At 37.6% G+C, this 24,364-nt stretch overlaps 1 protein-coding gene across 3 annotated transcripts in view; it reads right to left on the reverse strand.

Annotated features, from left to right (window-relative positions):
• LOC120530174 (putative leucine-rich repeat-containing protein DDB_G0290503) overlaps positions 1–24,364 on the reverse strand; it is a 419,164-nt gene that overhangs the window by 333,927 nt on the left and 60,873 nt on the right. For all 3 annotated transcript variants that reach the window (XM_039754405.1, XM_039754404.1, XM_039754406.1), the window contains 3 exons: positions 23,433–23,568; positions 12,743–12,910; positions 9,429–9,566 (listed from right to left, as the gene is read on the reverse strand). In XM_039754405.1, the coding sequence (XP_039610339.1) occupies positions 9,429–9,566; positions 12,743–12,910; positions 23,433–23,568 (442 nt within the window). The remainder of the gene's footprint in view (positions 1–9,428; positions 9,567–12,742; positions 12,911–23,432; positions 23,569–24,364) is intronic.

Consider the following 24,364-nt stretch of genomic DNA (forward strand, 5'->3'; position numbering starts at 1 on the left):
AGCAAAACATAGAAAGAGCTGAACATTTTTAGTTTAAGCAATCAGAAATTAAGTGGTGACATGACCAAACTGTTTAAACTATGAAGGGAATTAGTACAGTAGATCCCTCCTCCTAGGAGGCTTTCAAAAATTGACTTGATGCCGTTTTGAAGAAATTAGGTGAATTAGGTGTTCCTGGGGAACACTGAGGGATTTTACAGACAGACAGACAGATACTTTATTAATCCCAAGGGGAAATTCACATAATCCAGCAGCAGCATACTGATACAAAAAACAATATTAAAGAGTAATAAAAATGCAGGTAAAAACAGACAATAACTTTCAACAATGTTAACGTTTACCCCCCTGAGTGGAATTGAAGAGTCGCATAGTGTGGGGGAGGAATGATCTCCTCAGTCTGTCAGTGGAGCAGGACGGTGATAGCAGTCTCTCTCTGAAGCTGTTCCTCTGTCTGGAGATGATCCTGTTCAGTGGATGCAGTGGATTTTCCATGACTAACAAGAGCCTGCTCAGCGCCCGTCGCTCTGCCATAGATGTCACCCTGTCCAGCTCCGTGCCTACGATAGAGATTGCCTTCCTCACCAGTTTGTCCAGGTGTGAGACATCCTTCTTCTTTATGCTGCCTCATCAGCACACCACCGTGAAGAAGAGGGTACTTGCCACAACCGTCTGGTAGAACATCTGCAGCATCTTATTTCAGATGTTGGCAGATGTTGAAGGATGCCAGCCTTCTAAGGAAGTATAATCGGCTCTGACTTTCTTACACAGAGCATCAATATTGGCAGTCCAGTCCAATTTATCATCCAGCTGCACTCCCAGGTATTTATAGGTCTGTATCCTCTGCACACAATCTCCTCTGATGATCACGGGGTCAATGAGGGGCCTGGGCCTCCTAAAATCCAGCACCAGTTCTTTGGTTTTGCTGGTGTTCAGGTGTAAGTGGTTTGAGTCACACCATTTAACAAAGTCCTTGATTAGGTTCCTGTACTCCTCCTCCTGCCCACACCTGATGCAGCCCACGATAGCAGTGTCGTCAGTGAACTTTTGCATGTGGCAGGACTCCAAGTTGTATTGGAAGTCCGATGTATATAGTCTGAACAGGACCGGAGAAAGTACAGTCCCCTGCAGCGCTCCCGTGTTGCTGACCACAATGTCAGACCTGCAGTTCCCGAGACGCACATACTGAGGTCTGTCTGTAAGACAGTCCACGATTCCATGCCACCAGGTGTTAATCTACGCCCATCTCTGTCAGCTTGTCACTAAGGAGCAGAGGTTGGATGGTGTTCTTCTAATTGCTGACTTTACGTTTATAGTCTAGCTTTCTGCCTGCCCAGTAATACATCTAACAAAATTTAGAAATTTCTAGGACCAAGAAAATCATCTACTGGTCTAATGTATGTTCTACAGGAAAACACATTTTGTATTTTCCATACCAATTTTAAAGAACTACTAATATGGGCATTTGCAAAAAACCAATTATTTTAAAAGATATACGGTACAGGATAATTTGCATATCTGGGTACCTCCTGAATACTTTTGAGAATAAATTAATTTTTTATAAATATGTATTACACAGTAAAACAACTTGTATCAGATTACAGGCGGTGTGTCATATGAACACAAGATCAGTGATACTATTGCAGCAACAAGTAGTTGAAGACTCACCTTATAACAGGGTACAATTAATTAAACAGGCTAACAAGATGCTGAGTATGAATAAAGTCCTTTACTAATGAGATACAGTTAGCAGTTTGTGCCAGAATACTGTGTGCCAAAGGTACTTAGTAAATGAGTCTAGAATGTCTATCTTTGCTGGTTACACAAATAAACCTGATACACCACAGAGAAAGATCTGAAACTGACACAGTTGCTCTTACTCCACTATGAATCATTTCGCAAACACAAATTTTGATTTGTGGCTGTTAATCTACAGAATTCTCTTTCTAGATCTGTAAACTGGATACATTTTTCTTGATATTCAAATCAAGACATAAGAGCATCCTGTTTGCTATCTCTTGTTTTTTTAATTGCAATCTTTTTATTTACAAATTGTATACCCTCTTCATTCTAAGATTACAAACTATGTTATGATGTCTACTGATTCCCATTGCTTGCTTGAACAGTAGGTCAATTTTATCAAGTATTGTACCTTTAAATTTAGGCATACTTCTGCCGTTTCCTTAATCTTTATGATTTTAAATTGTAATTGTGCTTGAACTGAATATCAACTTGTAATATTACTATTCAACTTGTTAAATACAATAAAGCTTGATTAGTTGTTAATTCTTATTCACATAAGGCATGTACTCTAATTACGATAGTGAAAGACAGTTTAAAGTAGAGTAAAGCAAAAGTAAAAAAAAGCAAACCCCAAGTATGGACCACCTGCCAGAAATACTGTACTTATTATTTAAAGAAACTGATTAAGTTAATGTCAATTATTAATTTAAAGCAGGCTCTTCATTAAAGCTTGTCGAAACAATTGCCAACTGATTTGACAGCAAAGTGTAAATAAATCTATAAAAACTTTTTTTTTCTTTCTGAAAATGACTATTAACATATGACACTCATTTCTTTATAGAATACTATGAAGAAGCACAATGTAGACCATAAAGTTGTAACTAGTTTAGAAAACTTGCTCTACTAGAAATACAGCTATAATGAGCAAAATTACTAATATTTATCGAAATGTTAGGGTTTTATTTTGTTTTAATAAGAACAATGCATGATTTATCCAGCTTTATTTATTTTTAGATATTATTTGTTCATTTGAGTGCAACTGCTTAAGGAATCAGGGAAAGGAATTAAAATTGCATACAAATTACAATTATTGCATGCAGTCATTTTAATTATTCAAATGAATTTACATAGATACATTTTTTTAATGTTATCTTTTGAAAAGTGGAAACATATTTCTGTTTAAATATGATAAGCCCCAGGATGTAAGTAAATCTCTTTAGCAAGAGAGTATAATTTGTAAGACAATTTTATGCAAGGAATAACCATTACCTAGTTTATTTAGAATTCTAGACAAGGATTATTTTGTTCAAAGACCTAGACGGTTACACTCATTATTTTTATTATAACATGTACATGCCTTTCTATTCTTTGAGAAAATGTGATCTACTTAAGTGGACAACAAATCTACAACCTTGATTTACTTGCTTATTTTGACCTGAAATGCTTCTCTGAATATTGTTAGAGAAGAATACATTTTCTAATATATGTGCCTCTCTTTTATTTTTCCCTAACCTACTATAAGGCATTACTGATAAGGATAAAAGTAAAAATAAAACATATTGAGCAACTGTAGATTGTTTTCACCAAAATTACCAAAGTATAACCTTATGGTTAAAAAACGCACCTTCATGTTGACTTCTCACTTTTGTTCAGGAGAAGGTATAAAATGAGCAACCGAGGAAATCATGTTTTGAGTGAGTAAAGGTAAATAGTAACATTGAGTTTCCTGTTGGTAGACATTCATTCAAATCTATTTTATAAGGCAGAACTAATTGTAGAGTTTTGTGCCAATGCAGCACTGTTATTTGTAGCAATCTTAAATTAACTTGGAATGAATTACCTTTGAATCATCGTAATAACGTTTCAGAATGGTGCTACATGTGTTGAGCTGCAGCAATATGTGAGACAACAAAACTACTACATACTGAGTTAATGGTACACCCATGCATCATTCCCCCATCACCCTGTGTAGATGCTTTCCGCAGTACATAGACACAGCAGCTAAATATTTGCTATCCACAAGCATCTTTCCAACCACGCCCCATGAAAGGGTATTGCATATCAATATTTTCCAATGATGTTGTGAACTTTTAAGACACCGCACAACCATACGTAGCATAAGGCTTAGCGAGGTCCATAAGTTTCCTGACACAAATAGCTGCTGCATCATGAAGAGTGCTTAGGAGGCTAATGTCTTTCTAACTGATTGCATTCATTTTGCCTTTTTGCCACACATCTACATGCATCACCATTAACCTTCAGATGACGAAATTCAATGGCCATATCACAGAAGTTTGATCAGGCAATGCCATATGGGTCACTGTGCCTATCTGCATCAACATCTAAGAACCAACTCACATTATCATCACTATCACTTGATTCAACTAATGGTTCAGTTTCAGTTTGTTCTAAAACTGGACTTACAGTTTCTCCTTTAGCATGCCATTATGTTTTGATTGAAGGTTCCACACCTATCATGAATATTGATAAGTTACCACAGAGTGGAAAAGCGCATAGAAATATTCATGATTTTTTGCAGTATGATTTTGTTTCTTCCCCTAGATGGCAGAATATTACTAGCTGAAGAGCTATTCAGCTTAACACTCTAAATGGATCTTTACACATCTCCCCAAGTCTGACTAAGGAAGAACTTGACTTGTATTGAATTACCAGCCAAACTCATGTGTTGGTTTAATGCTAAGGAAGTTAATACAATGTTAACAATCAATGTACTGATTATGGGTTTGTGAATATCAAGGCTTCCGAACTTGAATTCTATTTTTGTATATCTTGCTTTTATCAAAAGTTCAATTTTAATTTTAATTAATTTTATGCAATGCGATTTTGTTTTAGTTTTTTTTTTATGTGCACTGTTGTCTTTACACACAATTTTTCACTTGCTAACATGAAAACTATTCCCAGGATTCTCAGCAATACACTTGTCTATTACATCATTTGTGTGTCGCTATAAAAATAGCCCACATTACTCATTCAGCATTCAAGCAGGATGGATATATCTCCTAATTGTTTTTCTAAAAAGATTTCTTTGGAGCCTCTCCTCGTAAACAAATCAATGCTTTGAGCTTTTGACCTTGAAATTTGATTGCACTTTTGTTATAACTGAAGTTCTGTTTTGCTTTTTTGTAATAACCTTGGCCTGTACCAGAGCTCCACATCTCCTGGTCATAATCATTTTCTTTCATGCTGTCTCTTTTGAGTGAAAATCCTATCTACCCACCCTTTTAGCAACTCTGCTTAATCAAATGCCTTAGCATTTCAGGGGGACAGAGCCTATTGCAATAGCATAGGGCATAAGGTAGGCCAGCCTTAGATGTAGAGAACAGTCTAGCATTGAGGAATAATTCATTTACAAATATGGATACTCTGTGATGTTCTTTTTCTTGTTCTACTTTGCTTTGTAGCTCAGCAAAAATAATAGCACAGATGATGCAAGTAACATTTCAGAGTGCACTACATCTAGTTAATGTGTAAGACTAAACAAAATCTGGCAAACAGGTCAATGAAGTAAATGGTGAACTTTAAAACTGACAGTCTTGGCACTAATTTGCTGCTCAACTTGCGTATCCAATTAAAGGCTTTGTTTTAATGACAGTACAATTTGTGATTTATGTTTATTATACAGAAAGGTTGCATAATTTGAACTAAAATTCAAAGGTTCATTTTGTCAACTACTGTTTAGTCTCTATAGTAATTTATGAACAAAGCTAATTGTATGCATATCTGTATTATATTCATTGATTCATTCTCCAAATCAACTTATTCCAATAGGGATTAAGGAGAGGGCAATAGTTAAGGGGTCTATCTCTTCAGCATCAGACACAATATAGTAAAATCAGGCAAGCAGTCCATAGTTTTAATTTCCTGATACAGATCAAATTTAAACTAAGTCAATGTACTTTTCTCCAATTTAATATTTTTAAAGTATTTTCACAGTTATTTGAAAAGTGATTTTACATGTTACTAATAGCACTCTGAAACCTTAACTATTTTTAGTTGCTTTTTAGCACCCAAATGGACTAAACTGCAATGAATTGAAAACTTTTTTTATTATAATGTTATTTTCTATGCCTTCTCAAATACTGAAAAATGGCCACACAACTAAAACCAAAGATACTTTTCAGGAAAAAGGTGAGTCTGGAGATCTGATGCAGAAACATAAATGTGAAACGCTTATCACACAGAAACTCCTTTATCTACCCTTTCAACTTTTCCAAGCAAATAATTTTCATTTCTGACTATAGGAATATGCATTTAATCAGCTGTATTATGCAACCCTGTACAGAATGTTACCATCTAAACTAAGATGTTAACAGATGTTCAGGACTTAATCAGTCTAAAAGAAAACAAAAAATTTCTTATTCAGTGCAGACAACTACAAGATTTCCATTTCCCAAACAATCTTTTATGAAGCAGAATAAAAAGGAAAAAGTGCCATGATAACAAAGCATCTATAATGAAGGCTTACTGATGCACTTGCCACTTCATGTCCTTGGCAAAGTGTCAACAACTAGACACAAATTATATTCCTTTGATGATAACACATCTCTAAATTAGTCACCAATATAAAAGCTTTCAAAGGCCCCCAACACATACTGGAGGTTAATGATATCATTTTAGGTATTTGCATATTTAATTATGCTTGCTATTAACAATAAGTATTGTTTATTCAATTTGCTTAGTTTCTAGTTGGCACACGTTCAATGAAAATCACTGAGTGAGACAAGGATGTGTGATGAAAAAAATGTACACACATTCATCAAATATGCCAAAACAGATGCTAACAATCTAAAGCCTTTTAACCAGATTCTTTTAATCTTTCATTATCATGATTCCATTTTAAAAACAGTGTTGCCAACAGTAAACAGCACAAATGATGCAATTTTAACATTTTATTTTTTATTTGTGGGATGTTAAATTTAATGAATTATTGAAATATATTTAAAATACAGCTACATTTACATTAATTAAATAATTAACTTTAAGCTAAAGGCTACATACTGTAATAAATTATTCACCTACATACACAATGGAACACTAATCAATTATAAAGAAATAAGAAAATTAAAGCATGTGACATAAAAAAGAATTCTATTTTAATATGCAGACAATGTTGTGGAAGGTATCTGAAAATCAATTTTATTTATATTGCACTGGAAGAATTAAGCTCTAATTTCCAGTCTCCATATTTCAGCAAAAGTAAAGGAAAACAGGAGGTTTAACTCCATTAAATCCTTGTAGCTAGAAAAATCAATCCAGTTTCATTTTCTTTACAGAAAAACTGTGAATATCACCATGATATGAATACAGTATTAAATGTCCCATAATAGCTTGCATATTTGCCCTGACATTTTAATAGTAACATTCCACAGAATAATTTGGCAATATCCAAAGAAAAGTTAAATGTACTGAACACAATTATGCATAGACTGTATTCTATAATATTTATCCATCCATCCCTCTTATGAATCCATTTTTCCACTGCAGGGTCACAGGGAGTAAGAGCCTTCTCAAGCAGTAACATGTAAAATGATGTCAGGTTATGTCCACACTGATACTCCACACACACACAAAGTCACCTTACTGAGTAAATTTGGAGTTTTGGGACTATAAAATAAGACCAAGAAATTAAGATCCTAATCCAGGACATATTGTATTAATTGGACTAAGGATATAATCATACAGAATCAGTGTTAGTCTTACCGAAGTAAGCACTTAATGTCACAAGTGTCAATCTGCAGATAAATGACTTCTATGAAGCAGGTGATATTTTGAAAACCCTTCAAATTTAAGACTTAAAAAAAAATCAGTATGGATCAATTCTTCCATTTAAAATCTACTTTAGGAAATCACTTAACAAAAGATTTTAAAATATAATCAAATCTAATGTCATCTACAAATTAGTAAGGGTCTGAAGACAAAAGCCCAATTGAGAGAACAAAGATTGACCCCTGAAAAGAATTTCTAACATAAAATGAAAGGCTTTTAATTTGCAAAGTATCCAGACTCTTGGACATTGAAAGTTGCTTTCAACCCTGAAGGACCATAAAAAAAATATGGTGACTACCATAAGAAAAACAGACAAAATAGTGGGCGATTGAAATTAGACACAAAATTACAGTATGAAAATGTATTAATCACAAACAATTATTTACTATCTTCAATTGTACAAATATATGGAATAAAATTATATAAAATAAATGTAGAGTAAAATGAGCAGGAGATTGAATTAAGTGAACAATATTAAATAATATTGCATTTGAAATGAAACACATTGGGTCAAATGAAGTAAAAAAGCTGCATAGACAGACAGATTGATACATAGTCAATGATATATGGTCGCCCAATTCCACGTCAACTTTCACTAATCTAGCTGTGTGTATGTGATTGTGTGTGCTCTTTTCTTTCTCATCATCCAGTATGCGTTCTGGTAGGGCAAGCAAGCTATCAACTGTCTTCAGTTATAACATTTCTTTGAATGTGTGACTACATGTTCATCCATATGCGTTTACATGTGTATTTGAATAAATTATCTTAAAAACTACTAATGCAAAAATCTTGCACATCACAAGGGCCTAGTCCTATGACTAAACAGAGCAGAATACAAAAATTACAGTTAAATTATACCATTTCCACGGCAATTACTGTTGAAAATAGGTCAAGCAGTTTTTGAATCATAAGTACCAGATAAAACCAAGCCAAAAACAATACACTTGGAGACTATAAAAAGACTAACATGATGTAACTTTTTTGAAAAAGATATGTATAATGATAACTTCCAAAAAATGACATAAGTTTCCATAGACACGTGCACAGAAACCATGCTAAAATCAACTTTTTTCTGCGTTTTCATCATCATAGAATCGGAATCTGAACTTACTGTAACTCCATAACAATTTTTTGATCCCATCACCAAAACTCCATTTTCATGAAAGTAAAGAATGAAAAAAGAAGAGTACAGCTCTATTTGTGATAATCAAGGGCACTGCTAGAAATCTGCGTGCATTTTATTGACAAATCGGTAAAATGAATCCTACAATGCAAACCTACAATCACAGAAAAGAGTAGAAACCCTGCATACCATCTGGTAAACAGTGATTAAAAGAAACATTAAATTAATACTAATTAATAACTTACTTGAAATGAAAAACTAAGAGGCTTTAGGGTTACCACTAAGATAAAACACCTTTGGAGCACAGAGAAATTCCTGCATTTAACTTGTAGTAATGCAAATAAAATATTGATAATCTCCACAGCAAATACTAATTGATTAACATAGTGTAACAGTATGCTTATAGCATGGTCTGGCAAACTGAATTATTTTTTATAATACTAATTGTTAACTAGCACCCAAGGCTGGTTAATATCTTCTTAGCACAGGACCCTGAAACTAGATTAAGCAGGTTCCATACATAAACACATGCAGCATGTTGTGTAGAATATTACTAAATTGTTATATCAGACAATATTACTAAATTGTTATATCAGACAAAAATAACATGAAAATTTTTCAGATTTCAGAAATGAGCAAATATTATCTTAGATTAGTCAATGTACATCTTTTCTAGGCATATATGCTGCGCAAGGATGCAAAATAAGAATGGATGGACAAATGACAGAGTGAAACGTTTAAATATGATAAACAAATAAATCCAATACCCCTGCCTCACCTCTTTAGTGAGTTTTTCTTCAGACATTTTGGTAGCTTTCATAAGAGAATTATAAGCTTCATTCTTTGCTTCAATTTCTTCTTTGAACTGTTCAATGGTCTTCTGTAGTTCACTGATATTTTTCTTGTGGATGAGCAACTAAACAGAGAAACATGATAAAAAATAATTCAACAATTGAATGGTTCAAACAAAAACTTACATTATCCATAACAACTTTCTTCTGATGTTGAAATTTACCGATTGCTTAATCTTACACTTCACATTGTTGGCCCTAAATAGAATATAAATCTCACTAGAATCTGACCATTTTTATTCATGTTTGTTAAAGTTAATTGATTTAAATACAAATGTCTACTACCTGTTTGTGTCAGTAATTTATCTTAAATTCCTCCAGTGACTTAAGTTTCAAGCAAATGCTGCCTTCAAAAAACAAAAAGCTGCACTTCTATTACATTTTAATTAATTGAAGAAATTGCTTTAATTGTTGATTAACTGGCTTTAATCCTCTTCCTGGCAATCACATTTGCTCTTCCTTGAAGTAGACAACATCATTATTGTCTATACTGAGATGTTTTGCATCCAAGTGAAATCATCACAATTTAAATCCATTTTAAAATGCAGCTAACCAAGAACTTTCTGTATCTATGAGACAATACAGCTTTTGAACCCAATTCATTAACTGAGTATTGTCTTAAAATTTACCCATTAATTATTATGTCTAATAATAATTAATAAAGCCTAATACAGAAAAGTCCAAAATTATTTTATAAGCTATAAGCTGCAGTGCACAAAGGCCTCACAATATAAGCAAAAGAAAATTAAAAGAGCGGGAGGTAGCACAATATGTGGGTAGGCAGCATTAACAAGTGGTGCATACAAAACATAGGTGGGAGCCGAAGGGCAGCATTAAACATGACAATTAAATGAACACGGACCGAGTTAAGTAAAAATCCTACTTCTGAGTAATCCCCCCAGTTATGCAGCTCTCAACATATGAAAAGTTAGCGGATTACTTGAATGTGTAGCAGAAAAGTCTATGTTATCATATTCAGTATTGCATACAGAGGCGTTTTGGGGTTGGTTGTAACACTGGTTTTAAAATTGTTTTTTTTTCTTGATGAAATAACTTAATAAATCAGTGAGTCATACATCAAGATTCTTTACAGAACTGAACCAAATGCTTTAAATTATTCTAGTGGTTATCAGAATACCTATTACCAGGCACCTATAACAGATGGCACACGCAAATCAAGACTTTTTTTTAATATGGAAATGCTTTTCACATGTACGAGTCAAGTGAGTACATGCAGCCAACATCTGTACACAGTCAAGTGAGCAAAAGTCTTTGGCTGGCTAAGGAGTTATTGCTTGCACTTAGTGTGGAGGGTGGGATACATGCTTATGTTCTTCTCTTGGAAGGCTAGCACATTAGCTATATCAGTCCATCCCCAATGAATAGACTATGCCCATATGCTAGCTTAAATGCCCTGCTTGGTGTTTGGTTGTGATCCTTGCATTTCTAGAGGTTTACTCGTGATTCTGTTTAGCTCTGCTTTATTTTTATTTTAAAGTGCTTTAAACAAAAGTACCTGCTGCAAAGGCTAGTGAATTAGTCAGAAATGGTGAGTGGACAGTTCAAGCCTGAGCAAGAACAACATAATTCAGAGTTGCACACAAGCATTATTTATGCTGTATGTCTTTCACCATTATTGTATTAATAATTATTATATAGCTGCTGAACTTGTAAGTGGAAGCATTGTTAATAAAAACTAAATTCAGCTAAACAAAATCATCAGGTGGCAGGCAGTTCAGCAAAGTGGACAGTGCGGCTTCCTTACAGATACGGGCACAGTGCTCTCAGTTCAAATCCCTTTCCAGGATATTTTTTGAGCAAAATATCTCCATGTCTACATGAGCTTGCCTCTGGGCACTCTTGTTTTCTCCCACATCCCCAAATTTTGGGGAACTACCAATCCAAAATTGGTCATGTCAGAGTTTAAGTTTGGGAGTGAAATGGGATGGTGCCCTATCTAAGGCTGTGTCCTGCCTTATCCCCAGTGCTGACAGGATAGGCTACAACCCCCTCTATGACATTGAATTGCATCAAGTGGGTCTCAGTGTGTTAGGTTTTGTTTAAATGATTGTCTTTGTAAAGTGAGAATGCACTTACAAAACAGAACCAGGAAGACAAAGAGTTAATGCATTATATATTTGAAGCATAACAATGCCTGCATTTTAATTTGTCTACCAAAATTATGGACACATGAATAGATTTTTTTTCATTAACAGTATAAAAATATCTAGGGCTTCACTATCAAGAATCACTTCAGCTATAGGAAACACACACATCCCAGAAGAAAACTCACCATTCCTAAAGGACAATTATCTCATTGAGGCAATTTAAAGTATGATAATAAATTAAGAGATTCAGTTCAAGTATTGTAAAAAGCTAATTGTTCATTGTTTGCTAAATACTGCATTCTAAAATATCAGATATTTTACTGTTACCATAATATAAGAATGTATTATACGGTAAATCCTGAAAATATTTACTCTGGCAAGATTTTCAAAATAGCGATAATACTTTGAGCTCTAATTTTGCTTAAATGATAAAGAGTATCTAAATTTAGGAAAGTGTGAATATAATGTTACAACAGCAACTAGCAGATCCCCTTGCTAAAAGTTTCCCAGCAGTGTTAGCCTGTTAGCCATCTGAGATTAACCAATAGTGTGAATCATGCTCACATGCCTAATACTACTTTTGCCAACCAAAGAAGTCATCTGATTAAACACACTTTACACTGTAATATACAAATTAACCACAGCTGCTTAACAATTGCAACTCTTGTTGCTTTATGTGAATTATATTCAGGAGTTGTGCTTAAAACCGCTGAAATCACAGAAACATGCCATATAGTTTAAAAATAAAACAAAGGAACAACAGTGAAAAATAAAAACATATCTTCGTGCAATTTCACTCAACACACTGAATTATTTTCTACAAATCAGAGAAAAGGGGAAGAATGGAGCTTCAGAACAAGAAGCAAGACAGGATCCAGATCATCACATGACACACTCATGGACATGCACATGCACTCCAGGCAGTCTGGAACTACTAATCAACCTAACACACATGTTGTGCTTATTAATGACTATGAAGTTATCCATTGGATAAAATTTACTTATTCATTGGAAAATGATGAGCATCTTTCACTTAATAATACTTCTGAGACATTTCAACTTTCAGAAAGTTATTAAAAACTTACCAGTATTAACCAAAACAAACCTAGAACTGTATACTGAAAATTACTTACTTCATTCTGAATATCATTTCCATCCTGTTCTGACAACTTCAACTTCGTCTGGAGGTTTGCAATTAAAATATCCTTGTCTGCTATTTGTCCAACTTTTTCTAATTCTGATTTATAGAAATCTTCAAATTTAGTTTGCAGTAAAGACAATGAATTAGTTCTTTCAAATGCCTATCAAAAACAAACATAAAGACAAAAACAATTATTACACAATACCAGGCATAATATTAGATACTATTTAACTTTTGCTATAATTCAGTCTAGTACAAATTCATTTCAGTAACTGGAATTTAAAAATATAGCATATACTGTATATTCCTTGATAACATTAAGGAGCAATTCTAAAGATTTTTCAAAGAAATTTGGTTTCTCTTTGATTCACTTTTTTTAACTATAAATTATTTTAACTAAACTTCTAAATGTTCCCCTGTAATGAACTACCAGTTCATTCATGGTTGGTTCCCATCTTATGCCTGGTCAATTTGAAACCCTGAGTTGTATTAAATAGGTTTGAAAATGTTCTCTACACTAAAAGTTTAATGCTTGAAAGAGACCTAAACTGCAAATAAACAATGTTTTTTCAGTTGAGAAAAATAAGGATAAAAAATTCACAGCAACAAGCATAGTCAGAATTATGCATACACTTCTAAAAAAAACTTGCTGTAAGATATATTGATAATACTATCCTACACATTTATATTTTTTTATTTTACAGTAGAAGGAATTTTCTTATGACTCAAGATGTCAAACAGAAAGAGGGATGTTATTGGTAGAAATACATCTTCCTAGTTGTCTCAATTAATAAAGATAACATTGAAAGCCGAGTAAGTATTTGCAAAGGGAAAAGACAAAAGCAACAGTAATCCAGTGCATTTTGTTTGCTTCTTTATGGATCAATTTCTTCAGTTTATGTTGTTAATTAAACCAAAAATTTCTTTTTGGATATATCAAAATACCTTTGTTCAAGCAGGATTAAAGGCCATATTTATTAACAACAAAAATTCAGAATGAGGATGCATATAAACTGTGGGTGTGCATGATTCTAATTTTGTGGGGTATCTCTTAACAGCTGGTATGAAAACTAGCCACAACCTTTGAAATTTTATTATAGACTACTAAATGAGTCATTTTGCGCTTGTGGAAAGATACAACATGTACTGTAAAAGTAAGCTAATTACTCCATATGGAATAAACAGAGTGTATATATATATATATATATATATATATATATATATATATATATATATATATATATATATATATATATATATATATATATATATATATATATACACACACAAAACCACGCTTTTATCAAGGCTTCCGTCTGGTAGTATTTTGAAATTAAATTTATCCTCCAATCAGTCGTAACAACGCGCTTTCTTCCGACTGTAACATTTTTGTAGCTCTGATGTGTGCATCAATGTAATTGGTGTACCAGGAAATCATGCATTGACAAAAGTTCCCCTTTGCTTGGAATGCAAAGTGTGATTAAATGTGTTATTTTTTAACGCGTTATGGAGCACATACATTGAAGCTTCTTAGCTGTGCTTGTGCTAAGAAAAGGAAACATTTTAAAAATAACGTAACACGATTGTCAATGTAACCTTTTGTAAGTAGTGCCTGGAGAATTCAGAGTGTGGATAAACTCTAGAGACAGCATGTGTATTAACTTGTGGATTTTTTTGTGAGTATTTGGTGGCAGCCTGACAAAGTTGCTTCCACAAGACTGCGTTAGCTGCAGAGCTCAGCTCAGAGCAAAAAGAGGGAAATGGGAGGGGAGATGATGACATGACTCCCCCACCCACCTTAACTGTCAATCCCCCCCACAAAGACAATCTCTCGGAATTTGCATAAGCACAGCCCTTCACCATCAATGTGAACTTAGTTACAAAGTGATCAAAACTATCGTTTATATCCTGCGTCCTCTCATTAAGCTTGTATCCCGCATTAGCCGTGGGCATGACAAACGCCAGCGGCAGCCTGTCTATGAACTTAATTTAAACTTTAGGTTTACACCATGCTTTGTTTCGAAGTAGAAGCACTCATGAATATGGTTGTAAATGTCAGTCGCCGCTTCTTACTGTTTCGCTGCCTTCTCAATTATATAATGCATGTTTTCTTCAGCACTTTTTGGAGCTCTTCCTTGTTTTCTACGTACTGCGTTGACAGTCAGTTCACGTGATTACGTGGGAGGCGTGATGATGTCACACGAAACTCCGCCCCCCACAGCCATCGAGCTCAACTCCATTACAGTATATGGAGAAAATAGCTTCCAGTTATGACCATTACGCGTAGAATTTCGAAATGAAACCTGCCCAACTTTTGCAAGTAAGCTGTAAGGAATGAGCCTGCCAAATTTCAGCCTTCTACCTACATGGGAAATTGGAGAATTAGCGATAAGTGTGTCAGTCAGTCAGTGAGTGAGGGCTTTACCTTTAATATATATATATATATATATACTAGCAGAATACCAGCCAGTAGCGAGAAGTAGTGTGTTAAAGAAGTTATGAAAAGAAAAGCAAACATTTTAAAAATAACGTAAGATGATTGTTAATGTAATTGTTTTGTCATTGATATGAGTGTTGTTGTCATATCTATCTATTTATATTATATATATATATATATATATATATATATATATAGCAAAATACCCATGATTCGCAGCGGAGAAGTAAAAAGAAAAGGAAACATTTTAATAATAACGTAACATGATTGACAATGTAATTGTTTTGTCATTGTCATGAGTGTTGCTGGCATATATATATATATATATATATAATATATATATATACATATATATATACACATCTATACACATATATATACAGTTATATATATATACATATACACACATACATATATACATATACATATATACACATACTGTATATATACACACACACATATATACATACTGTATATACAACATATACATATCTACATATATACTGTATATACACATATATATACAAATCTACATATATATATCTACATATATATATATTAGGTGGGACTCGATTAAAAAATTAATCCAATTAATTAGAGGCTGTGTAAGAATTAATCTTGATTAATCGTATGTAATCGACACGAATTTGCCCCAAATCGCAAATGTTTTTTTTTTTAATTTAAAACGGTTTTAGTGGGCGACAGAATCAAATAATAGACATGGACATGAATATTGTAAACTGAAGCTGTTTTAATTTCTGAAAAAAAAGCTTTTAAACTGCATTTGAATTCAAAACAGAAACAAAAATATCATCCCTGGTTAAAATTGGGCAGACTTAAAAATAAAGTGGTAGTTTAAGTACTTTAAGTACATTTTCAGAATAGTATTGTCTTTAAATAATAATAACCAAAATTTCAACATAAAGTGCAGTTTTCTTCTTAAAAAATAAGTCAGAAACATAAAAGGTAATTTGACCAGCTTACTCTTTAAACTCTGAGTAACATTAGCCAAAATTATTTTGTACATTAGGCTAAAACAGTGTGATCATTGAACATTTTGTAATTAGATGTATTTAGAATTACTAACGGTCACGGAAGTCCAATGATCCCCAGTAAGAGCCACAAAGTCCGCTTTCTGTAATGCATCTAATTTTGCTTGCTTTTCAGTGTGCACAAAACCATGCTTTTATCAAGGCTTTCGGTAGTCGAAATGATCAGTCGTAGGAACGCTTTATTCCGACTCTAACATTTTTGTAGCTGTGATGTGTGCATCAGTGTAATGGATGTACCAGGAAATCATGCATTGACAAAAGTTCCCGCTTGCTTGGAATTGAAAGTGTGATTAAATGCGTTATTTTTAACGCTGCTATGGAGTACATGCATCAAGCTTCTCAGCTGTGCTTGTGCTAAGAAAGGGAAAATTTTAAAAATACGTAACATGATTCTGCTAACCTAATATTTTTCATACGTCCCAAACCAAGGAGATCGAAGGTAAAATGAATCGGTAGCGCGACATAGTCAGTACACCCTCTCGAATCGAACCTCAATGTCGGTTAGAGGCTTAAGACTCTACAATTGCCACAGCGCGTGGCTTGTCTATGCTAAAGTATGTATTGTAGATCGGGTATATATATACATTTATATATATACCCGTATCGCAGTGGAGAAGTAGAAGTTATGAAAAAGAAAAGGGAACATTTTAAAAATAACGTAACATGATTGTCAATATACAGTAATTGTTTTGTGAGTGTTATTGAATGTTGCTGTCATCAAGGATTTGATTATCATTATTTCTTTCAATCAGGCTCGTATTTGTAGGATGTGTTCAAGTTACATTCCGTGTTTGTCAATCGTTGTAAAGATAAGAGGTTTCATTCATCGATTAGTTCCTTACTGCATCAATAAACAGCTCGTCTTCCTTTTTATCTGTGATGTGACAAACTGCATGCACGGGTTTTTTTTACACTGTCTTCCTTTAGCAGGACATTCACTTTTTCCACCGTGTGCTTTGTTTCCGCAGTAGCTGCACTTATGAATATGATTGTATGTATAAGACGCTTCATATTTTTTTGCTGCCTTCTCAATTGTGTAATTCGGTTTTTGTTCAGCACTCTTTGGAACTGTTGCTTTTTGTCTGTGCATTGCGTCAGTTCACGTGAGCCGCTTGGTGTTCTTGCATCGAAGGTTCCCAGCTGTACTGGTGCCATCTCGTGTAATGTCAGCTAAGACCCGCACTTAAAAGTTTCTCTCGCAGTTTCAATGAGTTTGTGCCAAACACCACCCTGACCATCTCATCTTCCTCTGCATAAGCACAGTCCTTCACCCGTGAACATTTACCGGCAGTGTTTGTATTGGATTGCCGCTGGTGGACGGCCTTATATGGGCAGGCACTAAATTACAAACGCTAGTGGCAGTCTGTCTATGAAATTAATTTAATATAAACTTACGGTTCACGCGTGCTTTGTTTCGCATATGCATCATTTGCTTCATAATGTTTTTCTGCCTTCTCAATTGTGAAATGGCGTTTTGTGCTTGGAGTTCTTCCTTGTTCTCTACGCACTTACGTAGGAGGCGTGATGATGTCACACGAAACTCCCCCCCACGCCATCTCCAACTCAAGACTCCATTACATTATATGGGGAAAAATAGCTTCCAGTTATGACCCTTATGCGTAGAATTTCGAAATGAAACCTGCCCAACTTTTGTAAGTAAGGAATAAGCCTGCCAAATTTCAGCCTTCTACCTACACGGGAAGTTGGAGAATTAGTGATGAGTCAGTGAGTGAGTGAGTGAGGGCTTTGCCTTTTATTAGTATATATATATATATATATATATATATATATATATATATATATATATATATATATATATATTGTAAACAAGCTTTATAGCCCGACCCGCATAGAATAGGCAGAGGCACGTGTTCACACTCACAAATATTTATTTTTTTCAGCTGTGTGACACGCCTTCCCGTGCCACACAGCCCAAACACAGTCCAAAACACAAACACAAACCCACACTTTCCTGTTTCCACCACTCCTCCCAGGCAACCTCGTCCTCTTCCTCCCGATTCTGGCCTCGATTGCTGGGAGGCAGGCCCTTTTATGCCCCACCCGGAAGTGATCCAGGTGCCTGACCAGCTGGTCTTAATTGCACCTCCGGTGGGGCTGATAAACCGCCCAGTGTGGTGGCTGGAACTCTGCAGCACCCCTAGCGGCCACCCCATCTCCCAACCGGGCTGCTGTGGTGGACTCCATGTCCCATGGAGCCACGGGGAGATTGAGGAGGAATCCAGTGCCAGGGAGACTGCCCCCAAGCGCCCCGGGGGAGGTATTGCAAAGTCCATGATGGCTCCCCCGGGACGTATGCATCAGAGGCGGCCCGCCGGGCATGGGACCCGGCTGTCCGTCACATGGCCCCTCCCTCAGATGAGGCTTGTGGGGCTCATCGGCCTGCCCCGCGAGGGCCGGTCTTCTCCAGGATGGGGAGTCGGCATTCCTGGTTCCGCGGCTGCGCCCTGTAAAAACAGAATAAACAGGTCTGGGGGCGTTGCCCCGATGTCCCTCGGGACAAGCCCGCCAGACATGGCCACCGCGGCCACAGTCATAACACCGCCGACTCCCTCCAGTACGGGCTTGTGACGGTTCCGCCCCCTGCAGTGCAGCCCTCCTTCGCTTCAAGCCGCCAGGCATACACTGCTCTATGTATGCGGGGTTTCGGTTTCCTCTTCCGGTTCCCCCTTTTCCTTTGGGTCGCACTGGCGGTCTGAGTCCCCCTATGAGAAAAGGAGGGACCCGCACCGCCTGCGCCCTTTGGACTGCCGCAAGACTGGCGCTAGCGGTCGGGCGGGGTTGTTTGGCAGCCGGTTTCCACCTGCTGCCTCCCGACGCCGTCCGCCTTGCTGTCAGTCATCACAGCAGCCTCGTGTGGTGGGCGGGTCCGCCTGACAGGCAGTACTAAGCAACACTGCTGCCGTCCGCCCCGCCCCTTTCTCTGCGGTGCCGGCTTCACTTACCTGCACCGCTCTGTCCTGCCGGTGGGAGGCTGGCCACCGCCACGGCCATTCAGCCAGGGCCCCGCACGGGATACCGAGCTTCTTTCCAGCCCCTCCTTCGCCTCCGACAGGACCTGAAAAACTTGTAAAAGGGACTGTAGGGCGAGGACAACGGACTTCACCTCCCCTACAGCCCAAGAAACATTAATAGTGGCGGCCGGCGGTGGATTTGGGCTCTCCGTGCGCCCTCCGCGTGCCAAGAAGACCCTGTGGATCCCCACAGGGCCCTTGGTAGTCTGGAGGAGAGGAAGGGCGCCCGTCATCCCGCCTGCCGATCCTCCTCGGCGGGTGATTGACACACGCCCCCGCTTACCTGTTTGCTGGAGCCGCTCCTGCCCCACTTGCAGGGCGCGCGCTGGGAAGCTCGTCCGGCTCTCCTCCGCCAGCCGCTGGCTCAAGCCGAGGAAAGACACAGCTCCGCCTCGCCACCCCGAGCTGGCTCCGCTGCCACGCCATGGACACTCGCCCCTGCCCGCACCGGTGCTTCCCGGCGCCCAGGAGGTAGGATGACCCGCAGGCGGAAAAACATACCCGCAACTTCGCCACCTACCTCCGGTTGCAACCCGGCGGCGGACTAGCGTGGCGGCGTCTGCCAGTTGGCCTCTGTGTCCGCCTGGCTTTTTCTTCCCCATGACAAAAGCGCCAGCAGCAGCTCGGCGGCTCGGTTGGATAGTCCCCGCTGGCTGCGCGTGCTGCTGCGGCCCCTGCGGCGCGCGCGCGCCGGCTGTACTGCGTGTGCTGGCTTGCGGCTCCTGCCGCGTGTGCGCGCTTCAGTGCGCTGTGCTGTGCAGTCCTGCCCGATTGCTTGCCTGTAGCTGCGGGCGGCGCTCTCCAACGCCGCTGAGCGAGAACCGTGCCCGCTGTTGCGCCGCTATGCCGGGTCAGCAAGAGTGAAAAACCGCGGGTTCCGACCCAAATGGGCGGGCGGGATCCGCACGACTACGCCAGTGTAAACAAGCGCTTTATAGCGCCCGACCGGCATAGAATAGGCAGAGGCACGTGTTCACACTCACAAATATTTATTTTTCTTCAGCTGTGTGACCGTCTTCCCGTGCCACACAGCCCAAACACAGTCCAAAACACAAACACAAACCCACACTTTCCTGCTCCACCACTCCTCCCAGGCAACCTCGTCCTCTTCCTCCCGATTCTGGCCTCGATTGCTGGGAGGCAGGCCTTTTATGCCCCACCGGAAGTGATCCAGGTGCCTGACCAGCTGGTCTTAATTGCACCTCCGGGTGGGGCTGATAAACCGCCCAGTGTGGTGGCTGGAACTCTGCAGCACCCCTAGCGGCCACCCCATCTCCCAACCGGGCTGCTGTGGTGGACTCCATGTCCCATGGAGCCACGGGGAGATTGAGGAGGAATCCAGTGCCAGGGAGACTGCCCCAAGCGCCCGGGGAGGTATTGCAAAGTCCATGATGGCTCCCCGGACGTATGCATCAGAGCGCCCGGCCGGGCATGGGACCCGCCTGTCCGTCACAATATATATATATATATATATATATATATATATATATATATATATATATATATATATATATATATATATATATACACATATACAATGGAACCTCGGTTTACGAGTAACTTGGTTTACGAGTGTTTTGCAAGACGAGCAAAATTTATTAATACATTTTGACTTGATAAACGAGCGATGTCTTGCAATACGAGCAGTATGGATACACTTTGTCTGCTGACTGTCATGTGATCACAACTGAGCTGATGGTTTCTCTCTCTCTCTCTCTCTCCTCATCTCTCTTGCTCAAAGCGCGTCTTTTTCTCCTTATCTCGCTCGCTCGCACTCACCTCTCTCTCTCTTTCTCCTTATCTCTCTTGCTCACAAAGCGTGTCTTTTTCTCCTTATCTCGTTCGCTCGCTCACAGTGCAGTCTCTCTCTCTCTTCTCTTGAGGGCAATTGTCTCCTATTCTCCGTCTGAGTCGGTTTGCCTCACTCATATAGTCATCATGTGTACGAGCGTATACGGTTTACTACAGCATTGTGACTGTGTGTGTGTGTGCGCGCTGTGAAGTGCGAGTCCCCATCTTGCGCCCCAAAACACGAAGCCGAGTCTCATTACTTTAACAACACCAGCCGCCTTCAGCTTGAAACAGCAACAGCGCTGTTATTTATTGCAGCAGGATGTTTATAATGTTTCTTGTATCAGCCATTGACGGCAGGCGCTTATAGCATATCTGTGATCTTTTTAAATGCGCTTATACGGCGAACTGCTACAGCGCTGGGAGACTGCGATTGCTTTGGGATGCTCTTCCGCGTGTCATCCAGTTGGGTGGAATCCCACATGAGTTTAGAAACTCACTCAACCAGCCATGATTCTTTTTAAAGGTAAAGTGCAAGTTAATTTGTTTTATGTATTTTTACTTTATATTTTGTATTAATCATTTTTATATGAATAGTTTTGGGTTGTGGAACGAATCATCTGAGTTTCCATTATTTCTTATGGGGAAATTCACTTTGATATATGAGTGCTTTGGATTGCAAGCACGTTTCCGGAACGAATTATGCTCGCAAACCGAGGTTCCACTGTATATAAATATATATATATAAATATATATATATATTGTATATATATATTTATATACTAGCAGAATACCCGCGCTTCAGCGGAGAAGTAGCGTGTTAAAGAAGGTACGAAAAAGAAAAGGAAAAATTTTAAAAATAACATAACACGATTGTCAATGTAACCTTTTGTAAGTAGTGCCTGGAGGATTCAGTGTGGAGAAACTCTAGAGACAGCGTGTGTATTAACTTGTGGATTTTTCTGTGAGTATTTGGTGGCAGTCTGACGAAGTTGCTTCGGAAGACGGCGTTAACATGAGCTCAGCTCAGAGCAAAATGAGGTGAATGGGAGGGAGATGATGACGTGACTCCCCACCCGCCTTAACTGTCAATCCCCACAAACACAGTCTCTCGAATTTGCATAAGCACCCTTCACCTACAATTTTAACTTAGTTACAAAGTGATCAAAACTCTCGTTTATATCCTGCGTCCTCTCATTAAACTTGTATCCCGCATTACCTGTGGGCATGTGAAACGACAGCGGTAGCCTGTCTATGAACTTAATTTAAAGTTTAGGTTTACACCTTGCTTTCTTTCCGAGGTAGCAGCACTCATGAATATGGTAGTATATGTCACTCGCCGCTTCTTATTGTTTCGCTGCCTTCTCAATTATATAATGCATGTTTTCTTAAGCGCTTTTTGGAGGTCTTCCTGGTTTTCTACGCACCGCTGACAGTCAGTTCACGTGATTACGTGGGAGGCGTGATGATGTCACATGAAACTCCGCCCCCCACGTCATTCCAGCTCAACTCCATTACAGTTAATGGAGAAAAATACTTCCAGTTATGACCATTAGGCGTAGAATTTCGAAATGAAACCTGCCCAACTTTTGTAAGTAAGCTGTAAGGAATGAGCCTGCCAAATTTCAGCCTTCTACCTACACGGGAAGTTGGAGAATTAGTGATGAGTCAGTGAGTGAGTGAGTGAGTGAGTGCTTTGTCTTTTATTAGTATAGATATATAAATTAGTATATATATATAAATTAGTATAGATATATAGATATATAGATATAGATATAGATATATATATATATATATATTATATATACTAATAAAAGGTGCAACCATTTAATCAAACACGTAAAATTAGCAGGTTAGACATGAAATTGCCAGCATTGTGCAGCCCAAAATGACAGTTTTAAGGAAAGTAAAGAAGTGGAGTCACATCAGAAAAGCATTCACAAATCTGTTGGAACTGGTGCATCCTGCCACCAGCATTCAATGCTGTTCTAAAATAAACTGTGCTGGTTCTTTTTGTTTGCTGGCAACATTTTAACAGAAGAGAAGCCATGCTTTATGTCCAGTAAATATTAAATACTACACTTCCTCCACATTTCTTTGGCTTTGCATATTACTCTCTATTGTTGAAAATACAAATTTTATAAATTCAGGCTCAATGTCAGCTCCTGCCAAAGTACTATTAAAACCATTTTCTGTGGTTTTCAGGCTCACTAGAAAATTTTAAAAATCAGTTTTGGTTGATCTATATTCAGAATACCCTTTTGGAAATCTCAGTGTATTCTTTTTGTTCCCTAAGGTCAGGCAAAATATTTGTGAGTATTTCAAGATCTAAATTTCAAAGAAGAAGCAAAAAAAAAAAAAAAATCATACCTCTGTCATATACCTTTCTTTCTCACATAAAGCTTTCTTAAGTTCTTCTTGAATTGTCTGAATAGTATGTTCTTTGGCATCTAGTTGGCCTTTCAAGTCATTTATATGTTCCTTCACAAAGTCTTCTGCCTTATTACTGGATAAAAAAATATAAAGAAATTTTGAGCAAAACATACAGTATGTGATTGTTCCATTGTAAAATCAAACAGGTTTTATTACTAAAACATAAAACAATATGAAATCCATTGTAATAAATCAAACTTGTTTTTTTACAAATTTTACACCATATATAGTATACTGCTATGAAAACAAGTGTAGAAAGGGACTTGGTCAGTATGGAGACTACATAATGGAAAGACAATTACAGAACCCTAACAGGTCTTCATAAAAAAGAAGGGCACCGTTTGATCCAGGGCAGGAGAAAGGAAGGGCACCTTGGGGCAGTGTATTTTTCAGTGGTGCTGAGTTGCAAGGGAAACGTATTAGGAATGTATACCAGATGGAACTCCCCAAATGTCAAAGCCCATGAACTTTAGAGTGGCTTGAGACAGAAATTGGGTGTTGGTGGGAAAGTGAGCAAGCCACCATCCCTAGTCAGAGTTAAAGTGCCATTGAGAGTGGTGCTTCTGAGGCTTTATGTTTCTCTGTCACGTGAACACTTTTAGTGTTTTACTTTCTTTCATAAAATTTAACATTTTGGATAATTCAGCATTAAAACAGCATTTTTCTGTATTTGGAATCAGCTCGAGTGCCTCCCTTAGTTATCACATGATCTGTATGAATAACAAACATTTTGAATTCATTTGCAAATTAGCCATTCGGATTAAACATTGGTGTGTCGAACAAAATGTGAAACTACTATAAGGTTGGTCAAATTAATAAAGTAATTATTGGTCACTCAAGAAATACTGTGTTATTAATAATTATAATTA

Source organism: Polypterus senegalus, chromosome 5 (assembly GCF_016835505.1).
Source record: "Polypterus senegalus isolate Bchr_013 chromosome 5, ASM1683550v1, whole genome shotgun sequence".
Classification (NCBI taxonomy): domain Eukaryota; kingdom Metazoa; phylum Chordata; class Cladistia; order Polypteriformes; family Polypteridae; genus Polypterus; species Polypterus senegalus.